The sequence below is a fragment of the Xyrauchen texanus genome, chromosome 34 (genome assembly GCF_025860055.1).
Source record: "Xyrauchen texanus isolate HMW12.3.18 chromosome 34, RBS_HiC_50CHRs, whole genome shotgun sequence".
Classification (NCBI taxonomy): domain Eukaryota; kingdom Metazoa; phylum Chordata; class Actinopteri; order Cypriniformes; family Catostomidae; genus Xyrauchen; species Xyrauchen texanus.
Genome location: NC_068309.1, coordinates 35,358,718 through 35,371,561, shown reverse-complemented (window position 1 = coordinate 35,371,561; position 12,844 = coordinate 35,358,718). Strand labels below are relative to the sequence as shown.

Below are 12,844 nucleotides of genomic sequence, written 5' to 3'. Positions count from 1 at the left end.
GGTGTTGCCGAAGAGGCCAAACTGGGAGACAGGTGCGTTGAGGAAGCGAGTCTTGTCAGCTTCACGCATCTCAACCAAGTCCAGCCATTGCTGACGTTCCTGGACCACCAGAGTGGCCATCGCCTGCCCGAGTGCCTGCACTGTGACCTTCGTCGCTCTCAGGGTTCCTGCAGCGTGTCGGGATCAGGGCCACCCCCGTGCATGTTGCGAAGTGCCTTGGCTTGGTGGACCTGCAGGAGAGCCGTGGCATGCAGGGCGGAAGCGGCACGTCCGGTAGCGCTGTAGGCCTTCACGGTGAGCGAGAATGTTGCTCTACAGGACCGGGAAGGGAGTACAGGGCGGCCCCGCCAGGTGGTAGTGCTTCCGGGACATAAGTGGAGCGCAACAGCTCTATCCACCTGGGGGATCTCCGTGTACCCGTGGTGCGCTCCGCCGTCGAGTGTGGCGAGGGCGGATGAGCAGGTGGCGGTGCGACGAGTGGAGAGGGGTGCTCTCCACGAAGACGTCAGCTCATCATGCACCTCCGGAAGAAAGGAACCGGGGCGAGGCTGTGAGCGCGCCCACGCCAAGAACCAATCGCCCAGCCGTGATGGCTGTGGGGAGGATGGAGGGTTCCAATCCAGGCCCACGCTGTTGGCTGCCCGGGAAAGCATATCGGACATCTGTGCGTCGGCCTCCTCCTGAGCGTGCAAGCCCGAAGGCGGCAGCCCAGATGAGCCCTCAGCATCAGAGCCCACGCCCTCCGATGTTGCGTTGAACTCATCTGCTTCCATCGCAAGAGGGTAGGCAGACTGGCTGTGAGGCGAGTCGCCGCCACCTCGAGCGGGGACGGGAGTCAACGAGCGTGCCGGGGCGTGGGTGGTCCGAGGGGGCGTACCCGGCGGAGCTGCACCCGCTGCCATCCCCGAATCACCTCCATCGCCAGCCGCATCGTCCTCAATCCCGTGGGAAGAAGGAGGAGTGACGTGGGGGGGCGGCTGGCGTGGCTTGCTTAGAGTGGTTGTAAGCAAGCCGCGACCGCAACGTTGTCATGGTCATGTTCTCGCAATGAGAACAAGAACCATCCACAAACGCAGCCTCAGTGTGATCACTGCCCAGACACACGAGACAACGCCTGTGGCCGTCGGAAGCGGAGAGTACTCTACCGCATCCAGGAACAACACAGGGGCGGAAAGGTATCTTTATAAAGACGTGTCCTTAAAAGGACGTTCAACGCCGCTGTGTTTTTTGCTCTTTTAGAGGAAATTACTCTTTTAAATAAAATCACTCTTTTATGAATGAAAGAACTCGTGAGAGATCTTTCTTATCTGCAACTGTCGATGCGCTCAGGGGCAGGAAGTGCACAGCCGTGCAAACAGGAGAAAGCCGCTGTTGTGCGCCGTAGAATCCAACAGCATGCAGCAGAGGATAGCAGGAACTCGGTGTGTAAAACACAGCAGTCTGCAAACATGACCATCGGCTCCGAAGAAATTTTCTGAATGAACTCCCGTATTTGCGCCGCTTAAATACCCGTATGTCCGGGGGCGGGACATGCAAATACTGGTTGCCAACTCTCATTGGCCTTTTTTCATAGTTCAGAGGTGAATATCGGCGCTCAAGAGAGACCCCTAGTGTCGCTGGGAGAGTGACAGAAGGGCAACATTTATTTTCCGTTTCTATTCTGAAAGCAGTTAGTGATGCAAAATCACATGTAAATATTTCTGATTAGGCGCAGGTGATGTTTATTAGTGTCAGCCTTTGTGCATGGCAGCGGATCTTTTGGTTTGGATAGATGACGCTGAAGTGCATTCTGAATGACTGATATTTTTTAGGTCTACACCCTTCAACCCTCCTGAGCTCTCCCTCTGGAGGGTAAACCCTCTGAAGGGTTTAGGGCATAGGGATGAGCCCTTTGGAATGGAACATCCCATAACTTTCACTTTCACATACTTCTTGTGTTTTTGGTGATTCTCATTCTTTATGCATACGGCCCCTACTTGGCAGGGAGAAAAAGTTCTCTCAAAACATTTATACATTTTGATCTCTATCTCACCTACACCTATCATATCACTTCTGAAGACATGGATGTAACCACTGGAGTCTTATGGATTACTTTTATGCTGACCTATGTGATTGTCAACAGTTTGTCTTGCATTGTATGGACAGAGCTGAAATATTCTTCTAAAAATCTTAATTTGTGTTCAGCATAAGTAAGAAAGTCATACACATCTGGGATGGAATGAGGGCGAGAAAATTGTGAGAGAATTTTCATTTTTGGGTGAACTATTCCTTTAAGCCAACTCCACTTTGTGTTTCTCCTTTATGTCCTTGAGATGCACCATCCCTTATTTGAAACCAGTGGATCATATCGTGTGTGTAGTCAGTCGCATTTACTCTGCTTCTACACTCATGTGCTGAAGAGGCCTCCGGACTATAGACAGGCTAAGACACATGGAGTCCGTGATTGCTTTGCAGGAAACTCATTTGTCTTCTTTTATCTGTGAGTTCCAGTGTGTGTGTAAATAATGTAGTTTTTCCTTCTTCTGCGTGAGGCTGTTTAACATTCATATGAACAGAAGCACGCTGCGCACATGCACAGCATCCATGTATACTCTCTCTATATCCCCTTCATGCAAAGTGCTATTTGAAAGTTGTGTATTACTAAATGGATAGATTCAAATGGAATGGTTACATAAAATATGTGTCCATATTATGCATAATTTGTTGCTTTGTAATAACAAATCATATTATTAATCATGTTAGCATTTTTTCTCTAAATTAGTTAATTACTGAATTTTTACTGTAAGCATCTTTATATCCCTCATGGATATAGTATAAGTTATATTATTGTGTGTGTTCTATGTATAAGTAACTATATACATATATATATATTTTATATATATATATATATATATATATATATATATATATATATATATATATATTGTATGTATATAACAGTTAGTTCCGGTCCTAAAATCTGATTGGACGAGAGATGTTCCATGAGCACTGATGGTCTGACAGGATCAGCACTCGGACGCTTCACTGTGTGTGTATCACTCCGCTTGTGTTCATGCCGTTCTAAACTAAGGTGTAAGAGCAGTATATATCTGTTAGGATTGAAATTACATATGTCAGCCAGCAGGTGGTGGCAAAAGATCATTTTTGTGTGTAATATGAGCCAGTTGGTGATGTAAAGTGATTCCGTTAGTCATTGTTTACATAGAAAAGCGCTCAGTGATCGCTCGTATTACCACTACATTACTGAAGTTTGTTTTAAACGGCTTTAAATGAACAATTTCAGGATTAAGGCTCATTTCAGCTGAGAGACACAATGGACTGTTTGATTACAGAACTCGAGGCGCTTACCGAGTTTCCACATTGGATACACAGTGTTTAAAATGGCGGAGGACATCGCTGTTTCTATAGTGAATGCCTCTTGCATGGCTACCACAAAATAGGGAGAAATACCCCCGCTTGGACACTATTTTTTCACTGAGAAAGCTACAGAAAGCTGACAGCATTTCTGCTTGGGAGTGGTAACAGGTGATCACACATGCTCCGTCTCTCCCTCTCTCTATCACACACACACACACACACACACACACACACACACACACACACACACACACACACACACACACACACACACAGACACACACTCACACACAGAGACACACACCCATCAATCCATCCTTGTTTATCCAATAACTTGTTAGAAAAAGCACAAGCTGTGATACTATTTCTGAAGAAATGTTTTAATTACTAACGGATGGCCTCTTCATCCAAAAATTAACCCATGATAACATCCAATAATATCATCCAACATGATTATTTACATCATCACTCCTTCTAACAGGACATCCTGGCTTAACTTACTTCAGTGGTGGCAAAAGCGTAACTATTTTATTTTATATGCATAAAACACACTTAATCACTTCATATGGTTACATATTTTATATTAACTAACAAAACGTTCTGCATTAATTTGATTAGTATATTAAATTATTTCCCTTATATCAGTTTATTGGTCACACACAACACATCCCTGTGAGAAGAAGTGTGTGTGTGATGCAACAGGTGTTCCTTCTGTTTTTATCCTTGAGACTTCCTCTCGACGCATGCTTCTCGATTCACCCCAATACTCCCAATTCCATATATTGTCTGCATCAAATCATGCATTGTCAGACTCTGTTCTATTAAAAGCATTAACTCATTATTCCTTGACACAGACAAATCATTCATTGTCTGATTCTATTCTATTCTAAAAAATCATGCAGTATATACACAGTATAGGGTATATACTAACTCAGGAACTGAGTATACACAATATACTGTCCAGGACAATATCATTCTGAGAAATCCATGTTAAACAAAATAAAGTGTGTTTAACATCATAAATAAATTTTGTTGTTTTTTTCATCCCTAAAGAAGATTAAAAAATATTATAAAAAATCTTGACACAGTTTATCATAATTCCTGCTATAAAGGGATAATATAGGGATACATATAGTATGCATGCACAAAAAACTAACACCCAGGTGTCTCTTTCTTCTCTGGTCACCAAATACACACACACCTCACCAAACACAGCACCTGCCCCCGTTCTCTCACACCTTGCGGCAATGGCAGATCTTCATCAAGGTTAACGGCTGACTTTGGCTGTATCACTCGGCTCCCTGTTATTTCTGCTTCTGCAGTGTCACCCCAATCCCAGTCATGAGTGGAGGATCTGTCCCACATATCAACCCATTTTATTATGCCTGAAAGGCAGGAACAGTCTTAGAATGTTTATTCACAGGCAAAGCTCTTGATTCGGACTGTAATTGGGTTTTTCTTTAACTGGGCACTTTTGGCCCTGTGGGCTTTTAGAAAATAAACCCCCTTAAAACATATTTTTCAGACTCTCACTAGTATATTTACAGTGCATTCAGAAAGTATTTAGACACCTTAGTTTTTGGAACGATTGAGCCTGATCAGTACGTGGATGGGAGACCTCCTGGGGAAAAATAAAGTTGCTGCTGGAAGTGATGTTAGTGAGCCCAGCAGAGAGTGCTCACCCTGCAGTCTGTGTGGGTCCTAACACCCTTATATAGGGATGGGGACACTATATTGTAAACAGGCACCGTACTTTTGAAAAGATTTTAAACTGAATTCCTGACTCTCTGTGGTCACAAAAAAAACCAGGGCACTTCTCGCAAAGGCTCAGTACTTAGTCGAAGCACCTTTGGCAGTGATTACAGCCTCAAGTCTTTTTGGGTATGAGGCGACAAGCTTTGCACACCTGGACTTGGGGATTTTCTGCCAATCTTCTCTGCAGATCCTCTCAAGCTCTGTCAGGTTGGATGGGGACTGTTGGTGAACAGCCATTTTCAGGTCTCCACTCTTCTGTTGTCCTTGGTTGTGTGCTTAGGGTCATTGTTCTGTTGGAAGGTGAACCTTCTGCCAATCTGAGGTCCTGAGCACTCTGAACCAGGTTTTCATTAAGTGTATCTCTATATTTTGTTGTATTCAGCTTTTCTTCAACCCTGACCAGTCCCCCAGTCTTTGCAGCTGAAAAACACCCCAACGTCATGATGCTACCACCACCATGCTTCATTGTTGGGATGGTTTTGCACAGTAGATAAGTGGTGCCTGGTTTCCTCCAGACATGACGCTTGAAATTGAGGACAAACAGATCAATCTTCATTTCATCAGACCAGAGATTCTTGTTTCTCACTGTCTGAGAGTTCTCTAGGTGCTTTTTTATGTGTCTTGCACTGTGGAGATGCTTCTGTCTGGCCACTCTGCCATAAAGCCCAGATTGGTGGAGTATTGCAGGGATGGTTGTCCTTGCTGTGAGCCTGTAAATTCTCTTAGTATCTATTCTCAGTTTGTCTAGTCTCAAGCCTCATGGCTTGGTTTTTGCTCTGATATGCATTTTCAGCTGTGAGAACTTATATAGACAGGTGTGTGCATTTTCAAATCATGTCCAAGCAATTCAACTTGCCACAAGTGTATTCCAATCAAAGTGTAGAAACATCTCAAAGATGATCTAGAGAAATGGGGTGCACCTGAGCTACATTTCAGGTGTCATAGCAAAGGGTCTGAAAACTTATGTCAGTGTGAAATTTCATTTTTTTCTTTTCAATAAAATTGCAAAGTTATTAAAAATCTGTTATTTGCTTTGTCATTATGGGGGTATGGAGTGTAGATTGATGTGAAAAAATAACAATAATTTAAAGCATTTTAGCATAAGGCTGCAACATAACAAAATGTGAAAAAATGAAGTTGTCTGAATATTTTCTGAATGCTCTGTATTTCATCTACTAACAATGTCCAACAGTGTGTTCAGTTATTTTGTCATTTTTTTGGCCAATAGCCATTTTTCTGAACCAAAAAATAAAATTTCCAGCAAATAATGTATTTCGTCTGATGAAGTTGTTATTCTTTTTAATTTGTGTGTATATGCTTTAAAATGAAAGTATATCTTGTAGCCTCATGTTATATATAGTCTCTGTCTGATGAAAAACACGTATCTTCAAAAAACATGCATGGAAAGCATGGAAAAACTATTTTTCCCATCAACAATCTTACAAGATACTTGTTAAACAGACAGCCTGATTAAACATCTTTTCATTGGTCATTTCGATGCACTATTCAAAAAGTAGGATGAGGTCATTTGGCGCATTCCATCTATGGTAAAAAGTCAAAATTGCCAAAAGTGGAGATGTTTTTCATCGGACAGTGACGATATTGTATTGTATATAGTTTTCTTTAGTATTTGTATCTTCTCTGCAGGTCATGCACACCTGACAGATTTCAACATCGCTGCTATCGTGAAAGACGACTTAAAAGCCACATCTGTTGCTGGGACAAAACCGTACATGGGTGAGATCTTTAATAATACTGTTAATAAACACAAGAACAGAACAGCGGTTTCTACCCAGAAAGCACTAATTGAGAAAAACTTTTAATAACATTTTTGTCCTACTTGCATAATTGTGAAAAACAACATAATATGGCATAAGCTGAGTATGTCTTTTTTCATACAACGTAAAGCCAGAGGTCAGTTTCCTCTAAAGGTTTTTTTTCTCATTTACATTTCGACATCAAAAGCAGAAAATATTGTAACAAGTGTCATGCAATCTGTTTCTTATGCTGAATAATAAAAAAAATAAGCTGGCTTTTGATAGTTATGAGTGTCTTTCTGTGCATGTAATTGCACTCAGTGTTGGCTGGGAGAGGATGGCAGTTTATTGCAACTTGCTACTGCTGTTTCTGCCTCGCAAATCCACCGATTTGCACGGTAATGTTGCCGTAAATAAAACGACATGTTTGATGTACTGTAGCATCGGGCCATAAAACCGTTGTTTGGCAAATTCGACAAGCTGTAACACTACAATCTACTTGCTGTTTGCCATCAGTCTTCAAGCTCTCAACTCGCCTATGTAGACAAGTTGCTCTGTTTTCCTGCGAGCATTCTGCGCCGCCTCTCCGGGGAGGAGACGGTTTCGCAGCTCCCAGTGTTGCTTTATGTATTTATGTATCAAACAATACGTATGATATCAAATCTTGAACATCATATCGTATGAAACATCCATAATCTGCTGTTTTCTTCTCAACTGCAGCCCCAGAACTGTTCCAGCAGTTGGAGGGAGCACATCCAGAGTACTCATATGCTGTGGACTGGTGGTCTTTGGGCATTACCGCATATGAACTTCTCCGTGGACAGGTAAGAGTCTCTTGTATTGGAAGTCTGATTTGGGATCAGTTTTAAAGAGATAGTTCACCCGAGTCGCGAGGAGCGGACGTGTGAATGCAAGCTCTTTGCTAGATTTATTACCATTTGTGTCATAAACCGGTGAGATTCGTGCTACACCCTGATTCTTAATTGTTCTAGGAAGACAATATGTCAAAGAATTCAAAATCCTCGGGCTCTAGAGATATTAAACAACACTTGCGTGCTCAAGCTGAAGCCCCTGAACAACAGGCCAGAAGCCCAGGACTCAGTTCAGCCGGGGCAGTGGAAGAGATCCAGCGTCAACTGACAAACATGACGACAATGCTGACGAAGGTCGTTGCTGACTTGGAGGATCTTGCTGTAATATGTCGATGGATCACTGCCATGGAGATTAAATTGTCTGAGGTGGTTACAAGAGTGTCGGACGTCGACAAACAGATCGATTTTCTGGAGTCATCAGAGAGGGAATTAGCTGCTAAACCGCTAACTGGAGCATTTGGAGAATCATAATCAACGGAACAATGTCGGATTTATTGGAATTCCTGAGCATGAGGAAGGCTGAGATATTAAAAAATTCCTAGAAAGGCTCTTTCCGTGTCTGCTTGAAATAACAGACCATAAGCTGGAAATTGAGTGAGCTCACAGGGTTTCTGGCTCGGAGATCTGTGTAGGGAGACAGGCCCCGATCAATTCTGACCAAATTTCTGAAATAATCTGATAAAAATCTTGTGTTACATGAGGCGAGGAGACACAGCATTTTCTTTTTCCCAGACTTTGCGAATTCAACAAGAGAGAAACATGAAATTTCAGGGAATGCTCTTACATCAACGGAATGTCATTTTGCTCTGATGTTTCCAGTCAAACTGAGAATAGATACTAAGGATGACTGTAGAGAATTTACAGGCTCACAGCAAGCAATGTCCTTCATAAAGACAATGGAGTGAGAAAGACATTTGGTGATTTTCATGTTGCTGCCTAGTTGGCCTGAGTCACTGAACATACACTTGACTGTCCGAGGAAACTGGATGCCTTTTTTATTTGTGCTAGTTCCGCCTAGCGGCAGGAGTTTGTTTTGTGTAATGTAATTTCTTCGGGACAGTTTCTGGATGAATCTGCATGTTTTTGGTGCTTATGCCTCCTGTGGCCTGGAGTTTGTTTTGTGGAATATCTTATGCCGGACATTGGAGTGAGTCTTTTGTTACACTCATGTATCAGCCGAATGGGCCGGCATAATGAACAGTCGTTTGACTGCCTGAAGAACAGAACAGGTCCTTTTTTGTGTGTTTTTTTGTTTGTTGTTGTGGTGGTTCCAGTAATGGCTGGAGCTTGTTTTGTGGAGGAACACACCTTCAGACAGTTATGTGGATGAATCTTTTTTGTGTTTATTCCTCTAATTGGCTGGAGTTTATTTTATAGATAATTGTTTTCTGTGTATTTCTCTCACAAAATTTGTATAGAAGCAATGGACTTGAGCAATCTGACGGCAAAGTTATCGCGGGGGCTCTCCTAGGTGTACATGGACTGTTTGAGTTTAGAGGAATGGATGCCGGATGCCGGTTGACACTGTTGTGCGTTGGGTTAATGCGCATATTTTCTTTTTTCTGTGTTTTTTTTTTTTGTTCTGGGGAAAGTTTGGACGTTAATTGCTGTACCAATGTGAAATGTGGTCTTTATAATTTTATTTTTGACACAATCTAATTTCTCTATGTCAAAATGTAAAATGTTAATATGAGTGGATTATCTCTCTCCACGTGGAATATGAATGGGTTGGGCACCCCAAAAAAAGAAGGAAGGTTATTTATTTTATTAAACATAAGAAATATGATATTGTGTTTCTTCAAGAAACGCAGGAAAGCTGAAGGAAGCTGAAACATTTGGGAAGATATGGGGTGGGCATGTTTTCTTTAGTGCTGGCTCAAGTTAGAGCAGGGGATTCATTACACTGATAAGTAAACATCTACAAATCAAATGTCTTAAACAGATTAAAGATAAATTAGGAAGAGTCATTATTGTTTTAGCAGAGATTCAGGGGCAAAGGTTGATTCTGGCTAATATTTACACACCTAACACTGATGATCAGGGCTTTTTATAGATCTTGAAGGGATACTGCAAGCCGCTGGCACCCTTCATGATATAATATTGGGAGGAGACTTTAATCTTCTGATGGACTCAGTCCTTGATCATAGTGAAGCAAAAGTGTGTAAGCCCACTAGATCAACACTGACACTTCATAGGATGTGTAAAAATCTTGGTCTTACAGATATTTGGAGACTTTTGAACCCATCTGGTAAGGACTATAAATTTTTTTCATCAGTCCATAAGATTTATTCTAGAATAGATTTTTTTTATATATCTAAGTCCCTCATTTCATCTGTTGTTGACTGCTCTATTGGAAACATTTTAGTCTCAGATCATGCCCTGGTGAGTTTAGAGGTGCTGCCACATACGGAGAAAAATAAATCATATAGTTGGTTCTTTAATGTATCCCTTTTGCAAAATACTGAATTACGACAAATGTTAAAGGCTGAAATTAATGTTTATATGGAGACCAACTGGTCCTCAGTATCCTGTGTGGGCATGGCTTGGGAGGCACTTAAGGAGGTTCTTAGGGGTTGGATCATACAGTATACCTCATTCATCAAAGAATTCAAAGCACGAGAACTTGTGGAGTTGGAAGGGAATATTAAAGTGCAGAGGCAGAACTGAAGCGCCTAATGTTGCCTGATAGCCTCAGAGAATTAACCCAATTGAAATACAGATATAATACTATTTTGTTGTAGAAGGTGGAGTTTTGGCTATTCAGGGCAAGAGCGTCATAATTTGAGTAGGGGGACAAATCAGGGAAGCTTTTGGCTATATATATATAAATCAGAGAGAGTTTTTGTCTGCTATTCCCTCAGTGAAATCTGCTGGTGGTGAAATATTTACCTCAGCCACTGATATTATTAATGCTTTTAAAGAATTCTATATTGATCTTTACAATTCCACATCTTCGTCTACTGATAAAGATATTAGAAACTTTGTGGAACCATTAGAACTCCCTAAACTGACAAATGAGCAAAAAAAACATCTTTATTCTGAGATAACCTTGGAGGAGCTCAGTGAGGTAATTAAGGCCTTGCCTACAGGCAAGGCTCTGGGGCCAGATGGCTTTGCCACTGAGTTTTTTTTTAGATCTTATGCTACAGAACTGGCTCCACATTTTTAGAAGTTTTTACGGAATCATTAAAGAATGGAAAGCTTCTGCCAACCATGACACAAGCCCGTATCAGTCTGATTCTTAAAAAGGACAAAGATACAAGCGAGTGCAAGAGTTACCATCCAATTTCACTGATCCAGCAAGACGTAAAAATATTGTCAAAAATTCTGGCTAGTTATGACATCTCTTATACAAATACATCAGGTGGGGTTTATTTGGGCCACAGCTCTTCTGATAACAGTAAGCATTTCATCAATATCATGTGGTCAGTGGCGAATGATCAGACTCTGGTCGCTGCCATTTTGCTTGATGCCAAAAGGCGATTGATTTGGTAGAATGGGATTATCTTTTTAAGATTTTGGAAATATATGGGTTCGGGAATACTTTTATTGGATGGATTAAGTTACTTTATTGACACCCGGTAGCAGCGGTACAAACAAATGGATTCATTTCTGATTATTTTACTCCCGGCAGTGTTGCCCTCTTTCCCAATAATTTTTCTGTCTTGCCCTAGAACCAATAGCAGCTGCGATAAGAAAGGAGGGTGATTTTCCAGGGTTGGTGGCGGGAGGTATGCGCATAAGCTTTTGCTTTATGCAAATTATATATTTTTATTTGTCTCTGACCCCACTAGATCTATGCCTTGCCTCGACAGAATTATTAATTCCTTATATAATTTCTCAGGATACGGAGTCCATTGGACTAAATCCAAAGTGTTAGCCCTGACAGCATACTGCCCAGTAATGGCTTTCCAGCTGGGCGCCTTCCTGTGGCCCAAACAGGGCATTAAGTATTTGGGCATTTTATTCCCAGCAAATTTATCTGATTTAGTTAAATTGATTGAGTTAATTTTTACCCTTTAATAAAATTATTTTCGAGCGATGTGGGCAGGTGGGCTTCATTACATTTATCTATGAATGTGAAGGTTAATGTTATTAAAATGAATTTTATTCTTAAAAATTTACATTATTAAATTTAACTACTCTCCCTGTAGATGTCCCCCTCTCTTATTTCAAGCTATTTGATAGTATAGTAAAGTCTTTCATTTGGAATGGTAAATGTCCCAGATTACATTTCAATAAGTTACATACAGTAAGTCAATTACATTAGTCAAATGTTTTATTATTATGCATTTGGTGTCAGACATTTAACTCATTGGTCGCTTCCACCTGAGAGAGCCCCTCCCTGGTTTTGTATTGAACAGGAAAAATGTTTGCCATTATAAAGCCTTTCTAGTAAACTAATCAGAGAAGTTAAGTCACACCCCGTTATCTCACAATTGCACTCGGTATGGACAAAAATGTCCAGAGTGTTTAATTCTGAAATTTATTTAAATGTTGCCTCGAGCATATGGCTGAACCCTAAATCATGTATTGAAAGGTCAAATTTCTGCTGGTCAGAGTGGATTGTGAAGGGGGTTAATACACTCAGTGACCTATATGAGAGTGCAGTGTTTAGATCTTTTGAAAATTTGGTTCAACACTTTGAGATTTCCAGATCTCAGTTCTATAGGTATTTACAGCTGAGCCACCTGCTCTGTACTGTTTTTGGGAGTAGCTCACACCCCCCTAAAGCAGCAGATACTCTGGGAGAGGTGATTACTGCTTTTGGAAAAGGTCATGAGGCATCAGTGCATTACTCCCTGTTAATTCAGAGTCTGGGGGATGGAGCTTCAACTTCTCTCAAGAGATTATAGGAGAAAAATTTAAACTTGGTATTGGAGGAGGGAGTGTGGGCTAGGATTAAAAAAAATGTCAAGTCTACATCTAGAGATGCAAGGGTTTGCCTTGTGCAATTCAAGATTTTACATAGATTCTATTGGACCAATTGTATAGGCTTGGTCTTAAAGATACACTCACCTGCTGGAAATGCTAATCAGAAGATGGAGACACAACCCATGTTTTTTGGGGGGTGTTAAGATCCAAGAATTTTGTGACATTTTG

The 12,844-nt window shown here is 41.4% G+C and overlaps 1 protein-coding gene across 3 annotated transcripts in view; it reads left to right on the top strand.

Annotated features, from left to right (window-relative positions):
• The window catches only part of stk32a (serine/threonine kinase 32A), a 93,789-nt gene that overhangs the window by 66,085 nt on the left and 14,860 nt on the right, over positions 1–12,844 (top strand). For all 3 annotated transcript variants that reach the window (XM_052104341.1, XM_052104338.1, XM_052104339.1), the window contains exons 7-8: positions 6,760–6,849; positions 7,590–7,693. In XM_052104341.1, the coding sequence (XP_051960301.1) occupies positions 6,760–6,849; positions 7,590–7,693 (194 nt within the window). The remainder of the gene's footprint in view (positions 1–6,759; positions 6,850–7,589; positions 7,694–12,844) is intronic.